Source organism: Falco biarmicus, chromosome 19 (genome assembly GCF_023638135.1).
Source record: "Falco biarmicus isolate bFalBia1 chromosome 19, bFalBia1.pri, whole genome shotgun sequence".
Classification (NCBI taxonomy): Eukaryota; Metazoa; Chordata; class Aves; order Falconiformes; family Falconidae; genus Falco; species Falco biarmicus.
In genome coordinates, this window is record NC_079306.1 from 4350895 (window position 1) to 4371306 (window position 20412).

The 20412-nt window shown below is 42.3% G+C and overlaps 2 protein-coding genes across 2 annotated transcripts; one reads left to right on the forward strand and one right to left on the reverse strand.

Moving 5' to 3' along the window:
- Nucleotides 1-9848: 9848 nt before the first annotated feature.
- On the reverse strand, nt 9849-19559 carry LOC130141585 (claw keratin-like). The gene is made up of 2 exons (XM_056322611.1): nt 19282-19559; nt 9849-10077 (listed from the first exon to the last, which is right to left on the reverse strand). The coding sequence occupies exons 1-2, from the start codon at nt 19557-19559 to the stop codon at nt 9849-9851; spliced, it is 507 nt and encodes a 168-aa protein (XP_056178586.1).
- On the forward strand, nt 13861-14142 carry LOC130141301 (scale keratin-like). The gene has a single exon (XM_056322167.1). It carries the CDS (start codon nt 13861-13863, stop codon nt 14140-14142), a length of 282 nt encoding a protein of 93 aa, XP_056178142.1.
- Nucleotides 19560-20412: the final 853 nt, after the last annotated feature.

Genomic DNA, 20412 nt, shown 5'->3' on the forward strand with positions numbered 1-20412 from the left:
GTATGAATTTTATGTTCGCTAAGCTCCCGTGACAGCGACTATGGTCAAGAATGGTCCTGAGTGCTTAGCATCTCTCTTCAACGTCTGCAGTTATCCCGAATAACCTGTGTTTAGGGTCAGCACTTCCTTCCTAGCATTTGTTGGTGGATATATTGTGTGTTTTGATGCATGGCTTTGCAACAGGAGATGCAACTGGAGCAGATGCCTCGTATTGCTGTGTGCTGTGCTGACAGCACTGCTCTTCACCAAGCACCACCATCACCCCAAAACCATCTGCTGTGAAATGTAGTGACTCTTTCCTTAAAACATGTGTAAATCTCTGGCTATTCCTATTCTGTCCTACAACAAGCTGTAGCTGCTGTTTACAGTGCTTCTTGCTCTCATTAAAAAAACTTGCATCACAGTACTGCTTTCTGTTATATTTTAATGTTGGGTTTTTTTCTTTTATATTTGACTTTACTGTTTATTTACCGATACGAAAGAAGGAGGCCCTAGCTTTTCAGATCTGCAATTTCAAGCATCCTGTAGAATCTGAGATGACCGAGGACATTTTGAACACCTCACTTTCTGTCTCCTCCAAGGCAGTCCTGAAAACTCACATTTGCCACATCTTAACTCTGCCCCTCTTCCACCAAACACACCAAAACACAGCTCATTTCCAAAATACTAGCTTAGAAATGTGAAGATTTAAGAAAATTAAATCAGTACTTGCTGATTACGTTCCAGCCTAAGCTATGCTACATTTGAGGATCCAAAACGCCCTGAGACACAAAATGCCAGTCTTCCTAAGGTTTCTGCAGCTCTGAAATAGATACCCGATGTGAGAACACACAGGAACTCACACCCACCTCTTCCCAATGCGTATCAACGTTTAAATACTGCCATCTCTCCACCAGAGGTCGCTTTGCGTGGCTGGCGTGTGTGAGCTCTGAGCTTTGTCCTTGCCACCACCGCCCTGGCTGGGCTGGCTTTTGGGCACGCATCCTGCAAGCATCTGCCAGCTGCCGCCATCAGCAAAAACTGTTCTACAAAGGAAAATTAGAAGCATGCAGATTCCAGATAAGGTGAGACTTCCAGGGGAATCTTCTTCCCCATAATTAACAAGAGGGCACATGACAAGGAGGGAGAAGAGTTGCTTAAAGTAGGAGTGACTGCCAGCTTGATGATGAAGAGATGAACCTACTGGGACAGTTCCCAGGCTGGAGCCATCTGGACCCACAAGAAGATTGAGTTTGGGGAGTTATTTCCAACAGGAAATGTTTCTCCTCCCAGTCTGCAGGAGCTCCAGCTCTCCAGCAAACACCATGTCTATCTGCATGCAGGAGGCAGAATTATGGACTTTGGTGCTGGTGTTTCCCTGGTGGGTAGACCATCAGGGAAGGCATTGCTGCAGGGTTTCTTGCCTCATCCCCTAAGTGCCAGGTGCAACCAATTCCCAGCAGAAGTGAGGTTCATGTGAATTTGCACCCAATTTGAAAGCAGAGCACAGAAATTAAGCAGAACCTAGAAACCTATTCAACAGGTTATTCAAGAGGTTGACAGAGGAGACGGGAAAGGAGAAACCTGAAGAAGACAAGCCCATGAGTCCCTGGGTGAGCTGCCAGAAACATCCATCGAACCCTGCTTTAAAAATTCACCATTCTGGTCTACAGTAACACACTGGGTACTTCTGGAAAACTATTTTGGACAAATTACCTACTAACAAAGGCTTTACACACTCACTGCGCTTAATTGTTATATTAATTTCCTTTTGCTGAAAATGTTCTCCTCTGGCATAGCAGTCTAAAAATGCAAACAATGTTTCCCTCAAATGGTCATGAAGTGCAAATTCAGCATCTGAAGGTATTAATTTTTCATTTAAAAGCAGCACTGGTTTAGTCAAATTTATTTATTTTAAGTTATTAGTTGATGCAGTATATCATAGACTTTCCTATTTCAGAGTAACACAAATTGGAAATGGTTTGTATTTCAATTAGCACAGTCTATATTTTCACTTGTTCAAAAATGTTCAGATTTAAATTTCGTATATAATTCAGAAAAAAATAAAAATATTTGAACTTATATTAAATGCCATTATATATAAATAACATTATTTCAAAAAAATGAAATTACTAGTATTTTTTCAGTAAGTATTGTCACTCATTGTGTGTTGTCAAAAGAAATAGGGAAATGTGGATCACACCTCAAGAAATGATGGGGGATTTTATGTACACACACGAACACATACAAATACACCCTATTCGTATGTATTTAGAATGACATGTATTAATTCTATATGATCTTATTACTGATGATGAAATAATCATGCACTTGATAAAATAAAAGTTAAAGAGAAAATAAAAACATTACCTTAAGAGAAAATAGCAGCATTTTTCAATAACTTTTTCAGAAGTTCTTTTTAATAAAGACTTTTAAATATTTATCTCAGCTCTGATAGTAACTCTACCACAGTACAGCTGGAAAAATACAATAAATGAAGGAATAACATAGGAAAAGTCATTTGACTAATGAAGATGACAGAAAGCAATTGACATTTTATAGGGATTAACATGCTTAAACCTGCAGTGTTCTCATGAGTCAGGGCTCTTAATGTCTTAATATATTTTCCTCTGTGAATTTGACTCCATCTTTCTATAACTAATAAATTTTTTTATGAATTGTATTTCCAGTTACTGACTGAACTCTGCTGTGTGTCTCGAAGTCCATTTAGGACACTGCCCTGTATTACTTTAGTTTGTAGGTACAGAAGTGTCGGCATCAGTGAATTCACACTTCCCAAGCACAATCTCTGATAGCCAATATTTGGGACATCAAAACATCCTATTAATTTTGAGCAGCTAGGTAACTTTGCAAAATCTCATACACATGTCTAACTTTCTGGGGCAATGAATGGCCATTTCAGTGCTCCTCATCTATTTGTGAGGGACCTGGCATCTGATGCCACGCAACAGGTTGCTTTGTCACTCAGAAATTAGTCTTCTGACCTGCACTAACAGCAGCAAAACTAAATTTATTTGCATACGTCACAACTTCAATTAATATAATTGGTTTCTTCAATGTCAAGGATCATTAGTCTATTCTCATCTTGAGTTGACAATGCAAAAGTTAAGGTCTTCTTTCATCTTAAACCTTTTTAGGTCATCCTCAGTTTTAATTATCAAATTGGGGTACCAGAATGGATAAGAGAATGACAGATAGTCAGACTAGAGATGACTGAGAATCAAAATTAATATATTTGGGATATTTTTAACATACTAAACGTCTATGTAGCCTGAATAGTGTCAGCATTTCCTAGAGGGAAAAAAAAAGTTCTGTACACTTACATATACCTAATATACATTTAAAAATAAATCGTAGTGCACCTCTCTTCCTCACAGAATACCTACTGTTGGAGTAGCAGAGGAGGCAAAAATATTTTGTGCCACTTATCTTTGCCATCTATCTGTGCCTGCAAAACTGAGTTTTGTATTTGAGAAAAAAGTAGGTATTTTCTTCTCTTTTTCCAAAATAATTTTATTTTATACCTTTAATATTTCCTTTCAGTCTGGTTCACTAACGAAAACCAGGAAATTTATTGCAGTTCAGCATTCATTTGGGTTAATACTACATTCATATACACAAAGGAGGGAGAAAAAAGAATCAGTCTATGCTTCACCATTGCACCTGCTCATACCACAAAAGAACTCTTTCAGAATACCACAAAAGCAAATGTCAATTAAGATCTATAACAGCAATGTTAGCAGCATATTTAGAAGTTAAAACTATAAATATTATTTTACAGCAAATCTTATTGACACTGGGTTTCAACTTCATCTAACACTGGCTTCCCAAAGGAAGCAGAGCGCAACATATAGAGTCAGGAGACTTCTTTTTTTTTTTCCCCTCAACAAATACCTCCTTATATGACCTTCACTGCAGTAAGTCATCCCTCATTTGCATATTAAATGAAGATAATAACAGACATTCTAGAAATGCTGAACCTCATCAGAATTTATGGTATCAATGCTTTTCCAAAACAGTCATTAAAACTTACTTCAGCAATGTTTGTATTATTTAAATATTAGTGGTTTGTTACTGAAAGGTGGCTCAATGTTGTATAATAAGCAGGAAAATGTGGAAGGGAACCCCTGGGCTAAGCAATGTTTCTCTTTATTGAAACTAAGGCATTACAGTCGCCATCCTCACCTGGTGTAGACGGGCAGAGAGACAATCATATCTCACTGGGCAACACCACCACAAAAAATCAGAGAAGTGATTTCTCCTTTCCCAATTTAGAAAAATACCTTTGGCAGTGGGTGACTTTTAGCACTTTGCCAACCTTTTTAATGCCATTAAAACCCATTGCAAAGCAAGGGGCTTCAAAGAACCCCCCACTGCCAGCAGTCTCCAGCCATCCTCCCCAGCAAATGCTTCACACCAGTCAGGAAGATGTGGACTCCATTCTGCTGGCTTCCACAGCCTTCCTGAAAGACCTCGCTCCCCCTTTCCTCCACCACAGTCCCTGTGGTGGTGGACCAACAGGAAACCCAGATTTGTTTGGCATTACCAGCTCCTGCAGCAATACTTGCCCCAGTGTAATATATGTATCTCATATATGCATAGATCCCACATAAATACATGTGCGATATCACAAGACATTGATTCAAGCAAAATTTTCTAATAATTGCACTAGGAAAAGAGAGAAAAAAATTGAAAAACAGACCATAAGTCTTAGACACATTGCTCAGATGCTCATTTAATTGATCCCGTGCCTTGGTCTGAACTTCTCATAGAGCGCATGCCAAATTAAAGACAGTAGAAGAACCTAAAGGAATCAATGGAACGCCTGTCATTAATTGCAACGGAAATGAATCAAAATGGTTGGTAAAAGCCCTAAGCACATAGTGTATTGCTTCTTTCCTCCTCAGGGATTTTACATCACCCCACAATGTGCCAGTATCCACCTGCCTGGCCAGGACATAACATAAAGAAACAGCCTATGGACTCCCCAGCAAGGCACTCAGTGTCACTGGAACAACTGTTCTGTGTATCCTCCAGTTCCATTCCCAGTTGTCCTTTAGATGAATTCCCAGAAACCCATTTGTCCTAGAAAGTTTTAAGATGACAGAATCTCACAGCGTGTAATCACAGTGTGGTACCAGAGGAATTTGAAAATTGTCATAAATGTGGAGGAAAACAATTACAGCAATTGGACTAGGGATGTACTTCCGAAATTTGTGCTGTGAGTAACAGGCAATGGAAGCACACGGAGAATTGCACTAGCTTCCACAGGTCTAAGGAACTGTATAAAAGTGCTCACAACCCCACACTCCTCACACCGCTCCTCTTGGTTTACTCTCCTCTGTGAACTTGGTAAGTTCAGATCCTGCTCTTATAGATATTCATCTAACTTGGGAATGAGTCCTTTACTAACATTCTCTGATCCATAGCGATGGTAGAAGTATCTTATCCTTTTAATCTGTATAGTAAAAAACAAAAGTGGGATATTGATGAATGAACCTTTGGATATCACTGGTTAAGATGTGAAGCCTAGTAAGAAGTTTTGTCTTCACATATAAGAAGCCAACATCTCTACTTCTTTGGCTTTTTAAATGGAACAGAAATTGCCTTTCTTTACTTAGCAGACCATTTTCAGTGTCCTTGCTAGAACTGGCACTAACAAAGTATGAAAACTGATGTTCCATGGGAAAGGGAATAGTTTACAGGATGAGATTAAAACTAGACAAGGAGACTGACTTTAATGAACTCGTCATGTTGTGTATGAATGCTTCTGGGAACATTGGAAAATGCTGTGCAGGATTCAGGTCAGGCATTAGGACACCTCCACGTGCATATCCTGAGCTGCAGACAGCTGCCAGGATTGATCTCAGCTGCCTGTTCTGGGTGCTTGGACACCAAATGACACGAACACATCCCTTGGGATGTGTGTCTGCAAGCTGAACCTTCTGGATCCAAAGTCCAGAAATAGAGTGTTATGTTCACTTTTAAGAGGAGAAGCTAAAGAATACAAACTGTGTCTCATGATCAAATCTAACAAGCAGGGAGCACAGAAAGGGGCTGGATAAAATAGAATTACATCCAAAGGCTGAGGGATTTGTTTAATATTTCTTTCTAAATCCACCATACTCATGCCACTAAGCCACCACTGCTGCCGCTCCCTGCAAGCTGAGCCTGCCATTGACCTGCTGCTTTGTTTCAGGTTTGCCTGCCTCCCTCTACCACCCCAAGATGTCTTACTGCTGCAGCTACCCATGCTACACCATGTGCTGCTCACCCTGCTACAGGACTGTGTGCTGTCCCCGCAGCTACAGCTGCTGCAACCCCTGCATCTACCGGACCCTGTGCAACTACCGGAGCAGGTATAGCCGCAGAGACTGCTGTAGCTACGGAACCACATGCACAACCCGATACTGCTACCCTTCCTGCTGCAATTACATCTATAGGTGCTGCTACCCTTGTTGTTAAACCCACTGGCAATATCCCTGCAACAAGAATCCTGACCCGGCGAGCAAAGACGAATGGCTAAACTCAGAGGCAATGTCTGTAGAAGTGCAGAGCCCCTGTGACAGCAACCAAAGTTCCTGAGAGCGGGGAGCTTGGTTGATCTCTACTATTTCTTGACATTTATATTTTTGCTGTTCTTTCTGCTGCTTCCTTTTTTTCTTAACTATGACTTGTTTGTTGATCCTCTCCTGCATTGAAACCCTTTTACACCCCTTCAGCCATGGGAGCAATGATCTGCAGTTCATCTGACGCTTCTCACAGTTGCTGCAGTGGTGCTAAAGGACTTCTGCAAAACTAACTTTCGTGTCATCTGCATTTTCAATAACTACTTCCAGTAAGGTGCCGCAGTACTGTGTAATGGAAAAGTATTACAGCTGTCTCTCCTTTGATCTGGATTTACAAGTACTTAAAGGATGAACAACCCAGCTTCAACAAAGAGGAATGTTCTGTACAGCACCGTGCAATGACTCATCTTCTATAGCTCTTTCCAGTATCCCAAAACTGTAATCTTTCTGTATCTGTGCCAACTCCTTTTCTTACTGCATTAAATTTTTTCTGCATGAAAAAAAATAATTGGAGTCCCATTTGTTGTCTTTCCTCTGTCCCTGGTTTACATGAATATGCTGAGTGGTGGCATTTTCGAGGGACTTTCTGCTTCATATGCCTCTATGTTCAGAGCAGCTGGCCCCAGTAAATACTCTTTTCTTCTCCTCTACCCCTCAGAAATTTGAGAAATGCCACAATTTCTCCCTTTCCCTTACTTAATTACCAGATTTAAGATTAACATATTTCAGCATAACTGGTGGGGCTGCACCTCGAATGCTGTGTTCAGTTTTGTACCACTCGCTGCAGGAGGGATGCTGAGGGGCTGGAGCGTGTCCGGAGACGGGAACGGGGCTGGGGAGGGGGCTGGAGCACCAGACTGATGAGCAGCAGCTGAGGGAGCTGGGGGGGGTCAGCCTGGAGAGGAGGGGGCTCAGGCGGGACCTGATGGCTCTCCACAACCACCTGAACGGTGGCTGGAGCGAGGTGGGGTCGGTCTCTTCTCCCAAGCGACAAGAGGAAACAGCCTCAAGTTGCACGGGGGGAGGTTTAGATTGGATGTTAGGAAAAAATTCTTCACAGAAAGGGTTATCAAGCATTGGAGCAGGCTGCCCAGGGAGGTGGTGCAGTCACCATCCCTGGGGGTGTCCAAAAAATGTGTAGATGTAGCACTTGGGGACCTGGTTTAGTGGTGGGCTTGGCAGTGTTGAGGTAGCGGTTGGACTTGACAGTCTCAAAGCTCTTTTCCAATCTAAATGACTTTATGATTCTATGATAATAGGGCTGTAATAGTCTTTATAATGATGTTTCAAAATTGAAAAGAATTAGTCTCAGGCCTCTGTAAGGAGTATATGAAAATGTTCAAGTGAGCAGAATATTGCCCTTTTCCTGGAAACCAAATTCAAATGTCCTTGTTCTGGAGTTACAACTTCCCATCGCACTCCAATTTAACAGACAAATTCCATTATGAGCCAGTGGAATGTAGGGAAAAATAAAACCCCATACTAAAAGCAATGGGAAAAGAGTCAAGGAGGAAGCGGTGGCTTTTCCTGTCTTGATGCTGACCTTAAAAACTCAAAACACTGCCTTGATCTTCCACACAGACACTGGGTAGAAGAAAATCCATTTCTGCAGGTGCAGTTACAGCAATTTGCTAAATCCAGGGACTAAAAACTAGACAACAGAAAGAAAAGTGGGGGGAAAAAAGAGGGGCAAATAGTCCTTAAAAACAAACAAAAAAAACCATATGAAGCAGTTCTCAGTCTCCCCATGGTATTTTGGTAGCTCTTGTCTGCTAGCCACCCCTGGCCAGGGAAGCAGTGAGAAAGTGCCATCATCTTCCTCCTCATACAGCCACAGTCTCTCAGTTGTGGAATCACAGAATCATTTAGGTTGTGAAAGACCTTTAAGACAATCAGGTCCAAACTGCCAAGCCCACCACTAAACCATGCCTTAGAGCACCACATTTACACATTTTTTAAACACCTCCAGGGATGAATGGTGACTCCACCACCTCCCTGGGCAGCCTGTTCCAATGCCTGACAACCCTTTTTGTGAAGAAATTTTTCCTTACATTCAATCTAAACCTCGCCTGGTGCAACTAGAGGCTGGTTCCTCTTGTCCTATTGCTTGTTATCTGGGAGAGGAGACTGATCCCCACCTCACTACAGCCTCCTTTCAGGTAGTTGTAGAGAGCCATAACATTCAATGGGAGAGAAAAAAAAGGTCAGTAAGATCAGTCATGACGGCTTTCTTCCAAAATACAGCCTCTGAGTACACTTCCCTAAACTGACAGACAAAAACACCCCACAGCCATGCCTCAGAGGTGCCAGCCAGTGGATATCCATTTCTCCTACCAAGCTATCTACACTGCAAAGAGCAAATTCCTCCCACTTCTCCATCAGGGAACCCCTAATCTTTCAACCCTGATCTTTCCAGGTCCCTTCCAACCTGGGCTGTTTAATGATTCTATGCTAATATGTAAAACACAAACTTATTTCAAAATTAAAACACCTGATGAGTCCACACATTTTCAGTTACCTAGGACCTCTTCAATATCAGATCACAGCCAGTGATGGATCGTGTCCTGATCACATCACATTAGCCCAACAGCAGCACTGAAGTATTTTAAATGAATAAATTATTTAGAATACACCAAGCGAAAGCCCAGAGCTGTAGAAACATGCATAACCAGAGATACAGCTGAAGTTTCTTGCAGCTGTAAAAGTCTGTGTTTCTCACCTTGAGGAGGGCAAGTCTCTACATGCAAACCCTTGAGTACACAAAGTTTAAAACTTTGCCACCCCACCTGTGTGATGCTATTGTTTTCAAGATACTTAAGAAATGCAAGTGAAAAATAAAACCAGAAATGCAGTATTGATGCAGCAGAAGTTTTAATATGAGTGAAAGGCAGATACACCTTTAAAGGCATACAGAACTGAGAGACTACATTCCCGAAGACACATTACACCCTGCCTATAACCATTCATTCTGAGTTAATGTTTTGTACATTACTGCAACAAACATAAAGACAGTTTACAAAAAACTGCGGTATCGAAGAGAAGCAAGCTTTTGATCAAGAGCAGAGTCTGAGTGGAGAAAGATCAAGCAGACACTGAGCAGTGTAAAGATGAATCATCACAAGCACTTCAACAGCAGCGCAGAGCCCTCAAAGCCGCGGTGGAGGGTGGCTGCTGTCACCAGGGCTCTGCGTGTCGGGGACCACTGCTGCCAAGATTCACCGTCCATCTGTGCTTGCCAGGCCTGGGTTGATCTTCACTTCAGGGATGTTCCTGCTGGGTTTAGCAGGGGTAGCAGCTCCCGTAGCCGAACCTTTGGCCATATCGATAACCGAAGGGGGAGCCGTAGCGGCCAGAATAAAAGCCTGGGTAGTTGTAGCAGTCCCCAGAGCCAAAGAAGCCCCTATAGCCACCATACAGACCCCCAGAGCCATAGCAGTCCCCAGAGCCATAAATGCCCCGGTAGCCGTAGAGACCGCCATAGCCGTACCGGTCCCCAAAGCCGTAGAGGCTCCGGGAGCCATAGAGGCCCCCGTAGCCCCGGTAGCCACAAGGGCTCCCACAGTCGTAGCTCCGGTAGCTGTACAGGCTCCCGTAATTGCAGGGAGAATAGCAGTCATCATCGCACTGGCCTTGGAGGAAAGTCATCTTTCTGCAACTGAGGCAAACCTGAAATGCAACATCGGGGAGGAAAGCAAAAGTAATAAATACTTCCAGTGGCAGTAACAGTCTTAGAGCCCACAGACTTCCCCACTGGCCCCATGACACCAAGGACAGAAGTAAAATTATGACCAAATTCCTCAGCTCCTTCCTACATCCCATTTCAGATAGGATGTAATTTCTATCAGGCAGATTTCTATTAGACAGATTTATATCATTTTCTCTTTTACCCACCGATTGTAAACTATTCTATTTCTTTTCTTGCTTACTGAGATTGGTGAAAGCATTGACAGTGGAATATACCTGCTACAGATCAAACCCTCCCTGCTGCTGTTTCAGGATTTTTCTTAGAGAATATTGTTAGGAGTTAACAATCCTAAATTTCTTTTAGGATATCAGCTTTGCATAGAACTCTACATTGCCAGATCCTTCAAGAAAGCTTAAAGCAGCTCATGCTTGCCATGGTAATACACTTCAGCTCTTCGGTCCATTGCTCCAAGTCTCATTTCAGTAATTTACACTAATTCTGATGAGCGTCTGGAAAGGCTGACAGCAGACGCAAGAAACTACGGAGCATTGGCACACACAAGAACATCTGCTGTCCTGCCAAACAGACCTGAAGCCTTCCCTCAAAATAAAATCGATTTATGGAAGAACCCTCTGAGGGCCACAGTGGGGAGACCTTTCTCCCCATCTGCTGGAGGCAGCTCTGCAGACCCCACAGCCAGGAATCCTTCACAGGGAGCCGCATACCCCAGGTACCAACAGGACCAGGAAAGATTCAGCCCCAGCTCTAAAACTTGAACCTGCCAGCTCCTGTTCTGCAGAAAGCACAGCTAGAAGGAACAGAGAAATCCTAAATTTCAGAGAAGCCCCAATCCTAACATAAATTATTAACCTGAAATTTCTAGTCCTTACGAAAAGACTGGATGAAGAAAAGGCTTACCGAGTTCACCGGGAGGAGAAAGGCAAGAAAGAGAGCTGGTGAGGAGTCTGGAGCTCCAAGTCCTTTTTATACTGTTTCCTTGCCTGCCTGGCTTATCTAAGACGCCCTGTGTATTCAAAAGATTTGTAGCCTTATTGGTTGGAAACCAAATTTGCCTGTACACGTCATATCTTCAATTAATATAATTTTCTCCATTGTTTGGGATTATTAGTGTGTTCCCAGCCTCCTGTATGTCACATGTATTACAGGTTTCTTTCATCTTAAAATGTTCTGGGCCAACTACATTCCTGATACTATTTTATTGTCTTCCCTGTCAAAACTGAAGTTTATTTTTATATGATATAAAAGCATTTATAAGTTCCCAATGCCATTGGAGAGAGAGTAAAAAAGTAAAATTTTCAGTAAAAAAGGAAAAACCTTCCCACATGTTAGAAAATATCCATTGTTCACTAGAAACTCTGATGCGCCACGGCACCAGGCTTCCCGTTTAAAGGAAATGCAAGCACATATTTAGGTATTTTATATTAAGCTACATAGTAACTTCCGAATAAATCTTAATTGCATTCTTCTAAAATGTTAATGGTGCATAAAATTCATGCTGCTGCATGAGCAGAAAGAATGTTTTCCACAGAAATATGACTACAGCATTGTTCACAGTTTAGCTCACTAGAGGGCTTGACCGTGAGTTCAGTAGAACAAAGTGAAGAATACAAGTATGAACCTGGTCTGGAAAATAATAGATGATAAGGATTTTGTGAGGTGTACTAAATGTTATTTTCCAAGGAACCATGTTAATATTTTTTTTTGCAAAGAATCACCCACAAGTATCAAATATGGTACAATAGTGAGGAATGCTGGAGTTTACTGCAAAGCTCCTTGTATGACCTTCACCTAATTTCTGGCATTAATTTGAATATAAAATAAGGGTAACAATGAGCAAGCAGGATGTTGAGGCTTCCTCAGAATTTTGAATACCAAAGCACTTCATAAACACTCATTAATGTTTTCAATTTGCAAAGTGTTGCAGTATTTAAATATTAATAGTTTGTGTATTTAAATATTAATAGTTTGTTACCGAAAAACACCCCAGATTTAATAATATGGTCACTTATAAGACACATCAAGGTGTCTTGCTTCTAGGTCCTAATAAGTTGATGCATTATATGTTTTATGACAGTAAAAAAAACATTTAAAAAATCTTCTAAAATCAGAAGAAATATTTGGGAACATTCATAAGGCAGTTGAAACATTTCTTCAAAATCACTGTTGTAGAACCTGAGAGAAAAATCAAGCAAAACTGCTGGCAAGAAATCCCCACAGGACCACTGGGCAGTATGTACAGGTCATGATGATGTTGAATAGAAGCTCTACTACATTTCGGCACACCAAAGAAAAGCCTACTCCTTTTCTCCCCTGCGTGTTGCACCATAAGATGCAAAAGCCAAGTGAACAGAATACCTACAAGGAGATTGCGCAACCAGTAATGGTCTAAACATCTCCCAAAATTATTCCTATCCACCCAACTACAAAGAATTCCATGCAATTTTACTAGAAATGTGCTGATCCCCTTTCTTCTTGTTTTAAGATGAAAGAAATTCTAAAGGTATTACATATGTGTCATAACTTCGAACTTTGAAAATATGAAAATCACTGGCTCCAATTACATCAATTTAAGGAATAATGCACACAACAAGATACGTTGTATAACTAACACCTAAGTTTAAGAAGGTATATATACGGACCTACACCTCCGAAGTTTTATCCACTTCGCTTGAGCTTCTCCCCTCGCTGAACCACGTAAGTCAATACTGGCTCTATTCTCTTTCCGATATACAAATATTTTCCTGTATATATCTATATTTTTGTATAAATATGTGTGTTTATGCACATGGACATATCTATAAGAAAGGTACAGGTGTGTACATATATATATGACATACATAACAGGTGTCTATGTATGTGTAAAGATTTTCTGTAGGCAATTTCTTGTCATTTTGGAGCTAATCCCAAACAAAATTCTCTGCAACATCATGGAATTCCTTCACTGAAACTTTTTACTCTTCCTGAGCTAATTTAATAGTAGGGTTTAAAGCACTGAAAATTTGAAATTTACTGCCACAATTTTGAAGTCATAAGTAATTTCCAGTTCCAGATTATTTTCATTAGGTGTTGGGAATTCAGATCCCTAGATAAAAACTTTATGAAACATTTATTACTTTAAGTAGACAACCTGGAAGGACATTCCTCCATTTCATCGCATTCTTTGAGTTTATCCCATGCTGAGTAGCACGCGGTACTACGGGAGACAAGGGGATGCATGTGGTGGGCTGTTGGTCTCATCTGAATAAGCATCAGTACCTGAACTAGTATATTTTTCTTTAATTTGTTCCAATTTCTCTAACTTCTTGGGTTGGAAAGTTCTAGTTCTCCGTTGGTAAAAAGCATATTTTCATGTATAGTCAGCCATTTCCAAAAGTTAAGGGGAAAAAAACCAGAAAAGTTGTTTGGGATTCAGAAGATTAGAAAAATAAACAAGATGGTTAAGAGGATGAAAGAGACCTGCAGGAGGGACCAAGCTACATTTCCTCAGCTCTGCCCAAGCTCTGAGCCTTCCCTCCTGCTGTCAGCAGCCCATAAACTCACCTTGCTTCTGGGTGTGTGTTTCAGGTTTACCTGCATCAACGAACGATGACCTTCTACAGGGACCTCTATGACAATGGGTGCTACTCACCATTTGGCTATGAAGATCTCTACGGTTTTGGGGGTCTGAATGGCTACCGATTTGGGAGCCCATATGGCTTCTACCGGGACCAGTACCGATATGGTAGCCCATATGGCTACAGAAGCTTTGGGAACCTCTATGGGAACAGAGGCTTGATCGGTTATGGAGGCTATTATGGGTATGAGGACTCGTATGGATTTGGGTATGGCCACCCCTTTTCTCGTTTTGGGAACAGATACAACTGCTGAAAATGCTGTTGATGCTGAACCAGCAGAAACAGCAACGAAGAAATGAAATGTGGACATGGATTCATGGCTAAGGTTATGGTGCTGAGAAGCGCTGAGCACCCATGCCTCCGGCTGAGTTCAGTGGGACATGTGGGTGCCAGGCTGCGTAAGACTACCCCATACATAACCCTCTCTAATATCTCCTGTTTCTTCAACTGTTACTTTAAAGGGCAACTTGAATTACAGCAAGTACTGAGGCGTCTTTTCAGCATGTAGATGGAGGAAAGCAAGAGTCTCGGGTGTGAGTAAATTACCTTTTAAGTTAATTCACATCCACTTTGTATCGCCATATTAATAGCAGTTTCCTTAACCACCATGAACAAGTCCACTTTGCTCAGCTACAAACTCCACCACAGATGACATCTAGCAGAGAAGCTCCTTTTATACATCCCTGCTGTGCCTCATCTGGCAGCAAACATGATTTACAAGCAACTCTGTGAGCAAGAAACGCATCTGGACTGTCAAGCTCCATTTCCACAAGAGAAATCATCCTCCAGCATCAGACACTCTAGTTGCTGAAGACCCTTCTGTAAAACTGCAAACTTATTCTTTATTACTCACTGTTCCGCATTTCCATTAAAATTACTCTGCTGAATAGTATCAGGTGTCCAGTCTTCTCCTTTTGTCTGTGCTCATACACCACTGTAAAGGGACCAGCATCACTGCCACCCTAACCAACCACAGAACCATACCTTATGAGGGGGGTCTAGGCTCTAGATGTTAGAAAGTATCACCAACCACATCTCGATCTGAAATGCTCCAGCCCCGACTCATTTCCCAGAGCAGGAAGGAATTCTACCTTATTTTAACAAACCTGTGACCCTGGCTTTACACAAATACTGTTCCAGAAAAGGCCATCACCTGACTGTCTGTATTACCAAATACACACAGTCCTGGAGCAAACTGGGGTTTGTGCTTGAAAAATAACTTTCAAAAGCAAGAGACTGAGTGGAAGTCATGGTCTGCCAAGGAAAAACAGCAATGATGCTCAAGGTTAAAGACACTTAAGAGAAAAAACCATAGGCAACCAAGCCATGACCATTTGCTGGAGAGATCTCCTTTGCAAACTGAACAGCCAGGTTATTCAAGGAGTTCTTGTCAGCCTCTACCATGTCACCTTAGGAGACTGAGTAGTCTTAATTTAGGTTTATAATATTAAAGATTATGATCTGGCATGGAACAAGGTGGTTTGACAAGCACAGCCTAGACAAAACTGTATGGGTCCCATGCAAGCCCAGTCATACATCAAAGACATCACCAGAAGTCAAAATTCTTGCTGCACAAGTGACTGTGAGGGGGCACCTCTTGATGATTTTCAAGAGACAGGCTACATGGCTACCCCTTCTCTTCTCATGGTGGCCACCTGCACAAGCTTTTCTGCATTCCTTAGCTGACAGAGCGCAGTGGAGGAAAGAGTCAAGAAAATAACCAGTGGAGCAGATCAGAGAAGCCCTTTCACAGGCATAAAGCCAGTCATAGTTAGCAGAACAGTCCCCAAGGTTTAAATGCTATTCCTCCAGTCCAAAGTCCATTTCTTTACATTCACATTGTTGCTTTCACTTAAACCATTTGACCTTGACCTGGATGGTAGCAGAAGACGAGCCCCACAGATCTATTTCCTTGTCTAGGAAGGAGCAGCCACAACCAAGAGATGGGCCTGATCTGCTACCTCATTGCTTGGAGGTCACCTCTTTGTGTCCTAGTTTGAGCAAGACAGAGCCAGATCAGGATGCCCCAGGAAGAGGGTAAGAGCAGCAACCTCCACCCTCGCCTCCTAGCATGGCATGTTGGCAGTAAATCAGCACAACCCTTTGAAACTGGCAAAGCTATTAAGACATCTTTTGTAATCCTTCTGCTAGCTGCTGTCAGCAGCAAAATGGGCTGGGTTCCCCAGGGAAAACATTAACAAACGGTGGAGTCTCCCAACACAATAAATTCAGCTTATCTCACTTGGATGCCCTGTGGCATGCAAGGCTTTTCCCACCTGCGCGTACAGCACAGAAGGGCTTACACGGAGCTGCACAGGAAAAGAGACAGAATAAAACATGGAAAACCAAACATTTGGGTGAAACCTCTCCCTGCCCAAGGTCCTTTGGCCCCAACTTAACACCAGCCCCTGTCCATGTCTGCCAACGTAGCAGTATTTACGATGCTTCCAACATCCCGCTTGGTTCATTACCAGCGGTGCTATCGCTTCCGACAGCGGGTGCAATCACCACCCAATGCCTGGGGAACATGACCCACAGGCTGTAATTGCCTGCCAACCCCAGCCTTCCCAGACCTGTCACCTGCCTCTGCCACACTGTCCCAGAGCCACCTGGGCACCACCACACTTCCCTTCTTGCTTTGAAGGTGCCAGCGCTCTGGTTGCAGCTCCAACTCTGTGTGCATTGCTGTGGGTGCCCAAATGCAGCTGGCTGCTGCCTCCCAGCTAAGCCACCTCGGCTCTCCCTTGCACTCTCCCCTCTCCAGGGATGCAGAGCACAGCCAGGATCTCCTGCCCTGCTGCAGATCAGCCTCATGCAAACACTGGAGCCCAAGCACCACAGGGAGGGAAACCAATTTCTCCCCCCAAGGTGCGCCTACCACAGGGCTCTCAGACTTTAGTTACCAACCAGGGACTGGCTCATTTTACTATCTACTCATTCAAGAACATCAGGGTGATTCAAAAAGTCCCAAATCTTTGCAAAATTGGGGTCCATACACACACCCCATGCATCAGCCAATAGCACTGATGCTCATTTCCCATGGATCCATCCTAACGTCTCAGAAAGCTCTGAGTTTCTGATACACCTGTTCTGTGGTGTGTGAAGCGCATTTTTCCCTGTTTCATAGGGTTTTGTGCCCTAAGGCTTAAGAAAAGTTGGATGATTAGAGGAACTTTGTGCCTGCTTATGAGATATTATCATAAGAGATGACAGATAGCTAATTTAGCTAACAGAAAACGAATGCCTGTAATTTCAATTAAACTTCTGGATGCCAGTCTGAACGAGGATGTATTTACTGCATGCATGTGGGAAATTACCAATTTAAATGCACCTTGTGACAACCCACACTTGAGGCATGCTGCAGGAGATGCCTCCAGCACAAAGATACACTGCAAGAGTGAGGATCATCTTTAAAGTGGAAACTTATCCCTGACTGCTGCACAAACTGGACTAGAACATTTTTAAAAAAAAATTTTAAAGAGTGCAATACTACAACAAAATCTTTTATGAGAAGAGAAAATGGACCATGGTATAGGAAAAGGGGCCTTACTGGAAGCAACAAGAGAAACAAGAAGCATTTCAAAATTCACCATATTTAGATGAATATTTTTATCCATAAGGCAATAACGAACCTAAAAGACATTAACAAATACTTCTATCTTGGCAGCTTCTTAGTAAGATATTAATATCTTTAGTCCTCTGAAAGCCTCAGAGCATTTCACACAAGTAGCTTTTGTATCAAAATGAGTAAAAAGTGTATTATAAATAGTTCTATAGAAATCCACTGGTAAAATTTCCTATTTTTACTGACATTTGGTGTTTTGTGGTAAATGCGTCTCCACTTATTACATGGAAAGTGGAACCTGAGAGGCCTCAATAATAAATTTCAGTTCATTTCCAAGTACACCATTAGCACAACAATAAAGATTCCTTCATCTGGTTTCTGAGGTCTGGGAGATTTCTCTTTTGTAGGGAAGGATTTACGTGGTTGGTGAGAACCCGGGTTAATCACCTCCTCTAAGGCTCACCAGCAGTCAATTACACACCATTACAATGCCAGGTCAACTTTGTTTTCCTTACATGTCAGGGTAATAATTCTCCAGAGAGCGACTAGCATGAAATAATCCAGCATTCCCATGCCAGCTTGCAACACAGAAACGCTGTAACAAAGTATTATGCATGCATAACATTTCAAATACAGAAGCATGGAAAGCTTGGGAAACTTTTATTGATATATTCCTCAAGAAATTCAAAATTCTGTGAGCCAACATCACCGTGCATAGGGTATATTGTTGTAAAACATCCAGCAGAGTGGTAAAGCCAAGAATTTTACTTTTACACTCAAAACCAGCTGCTTTTACATAACATTTGGCTTCAGATTCTTCTTAGTAATACCAGCTACTCTCCACACGCCTCTGCTCTGATGCATTGTATCGCTGCCTAGATGGGGAGGTTGAGCCTGAGGACACCAGGTAACACTGTGCCAGAAAAGCCGATACTGAGGAAAGAGCTCCAGACCAGGAACCATGAAAGCAAAGACACGGGCAGCAGGTCATGAAGAGACAGATATAGCACAGAGGTTGCTGTGGGAAGGAGATGCATGCACAGTCCGCTGCCAGATGTCTCAAGGATATCATTGTCCTGTAGCAGGCTGACAGGGTCTGCTTAGTGCAGCGAGACAAAAGCACCTGAATTAGGAGGAGCAGAGGGGAACACACATGTATGCATGCACGCATAGAGGCCAATAACATGTTGCAATGTCATGTTTAATAAGAAGCAGATCATACAGAGGTAGGATTATACAGTACAGATTACAAATTGCCCACAACCTATGGTTTGATGCAAGATGATTCATGTAGTAACTGATGTTGCTTCCTTGTTGCAGCTCTGTGTTGATACTCAGCCCTGATCATAGCAAGACGCATACAGCACAGAAACAGAGCATAGGCTAGTTGACTCCGCAACTCCTTTTTTTATATATCGGTATAAAATAAATATACACCAGTAGCCACAGAAAGAGCCTACAAAGGGGTCTATAATGGTTATCGTACCAGATCCCTTTATATTGCCACAATGATACCTACAAACCCCCAAGGAAGTAGTAATACAGTCCATAGCATCAAGAACGGAGCACTTAGAAAGATGGGAAGGCATTAGAAAATCAGGAAAGATAACCTGAGAAGGATGTAAATGTTTTTTTCAGAAGATCTGAGCATGTACGGATGTGTTTAATGGCATCTCCAAATGCTCAACCCTTCCTAGATGCTGTGCCCTGGAGCTCAGCCACATGTCTACATCCTGCTTGCCATCTCCTGGACATTATTCTTTCAGCAGCAACTCTCACTAGGTTTAGCATGGTCTACAGCTTCCAACCGGGTACCCCCGTCCCCACCTGGCACCACCATAAACATGTGAGCCCCCAGGAGCACGGGCGGCACTAAAGCCAGTTCCAGCTTCAGGAGCTCCTGCAGATCCCACGACGCTCTGCTGCGGGAAGGTGCTGAGGATCGGTCCAGGGAAGGTCACAACCACCGGCGGAGGGTAGATCACCACTCTGGAGTCGGGACACTGCCGAACACAGGGCTCGTTGCAGCTGTCAGCGATGGGCTGTGGAGCAGCCACCCCACACGGGGAGGCACCACCATCAGTGCATGTACCCGAGTGCACCATTTTTCAGGGATGGTCAATCTGAAGTGGAAGACAATGGTATAGAAATAAGGCACAAATTCTTAGAAGTTTCACAATCAAATATTATAATAAAAGTCTGCTGATAGGCTGGAGGGAAAGGTGGAATTTTCATAGCTCCATTCCTAGAAGTTATCTATAAAGCTTGTATTGAAAACAATAATGTCTGGAAATCAGTTTTGAAAACAATAACATCTGGAAATCAGTTTTCATGAAAAATTGATTGAAGCCCACCATCCAGATCTGCATTTACCAAAGCCAGCAGCTCAACAGTCACAAATTTATTAATTATATCAAAAAAAACTTCAGACTTGTATCAGAATATTCGCACGGCATTCACCTTGACTTAAAACTGCAAACAAAGGCTTTGTTAGAAAGTGGAACTCAGAGGAAACTTACCTACTTCACAAGAGAAATAAGAGAAATGATCATACAAGATCTGATGTTGAGCACTTTTATACTTGCTCTTAGACTGCCCAAAGCATGAATCACCTGTGTGCATAACATCCTAATCAATTACTAAACGCATTTCTTTCAAGACTTAACCTTGTTAATGAATGCCAATTGTTTTAAATAAATCACTTTGTAATTATTAGTTTGTCCCTCTACCGCGTATGACCTGTACTTTACTGCCTTCCAGTCTCTGCTGTTTCAAAACTTTATATAGAGGGGATAACTCTGCATCTTGGAGAAAGACAAAATGTTTATATGGTTTATGCTTCACATTCTCCATGAACAGACTCGATCCTGGGCAGGTGGTAAACAGCCATTTGCTTGAAAGAAAATGTACTTGACTCAGCCCAGGAAATGTTGCAAAAGCGAGGGACAACCTGCATCC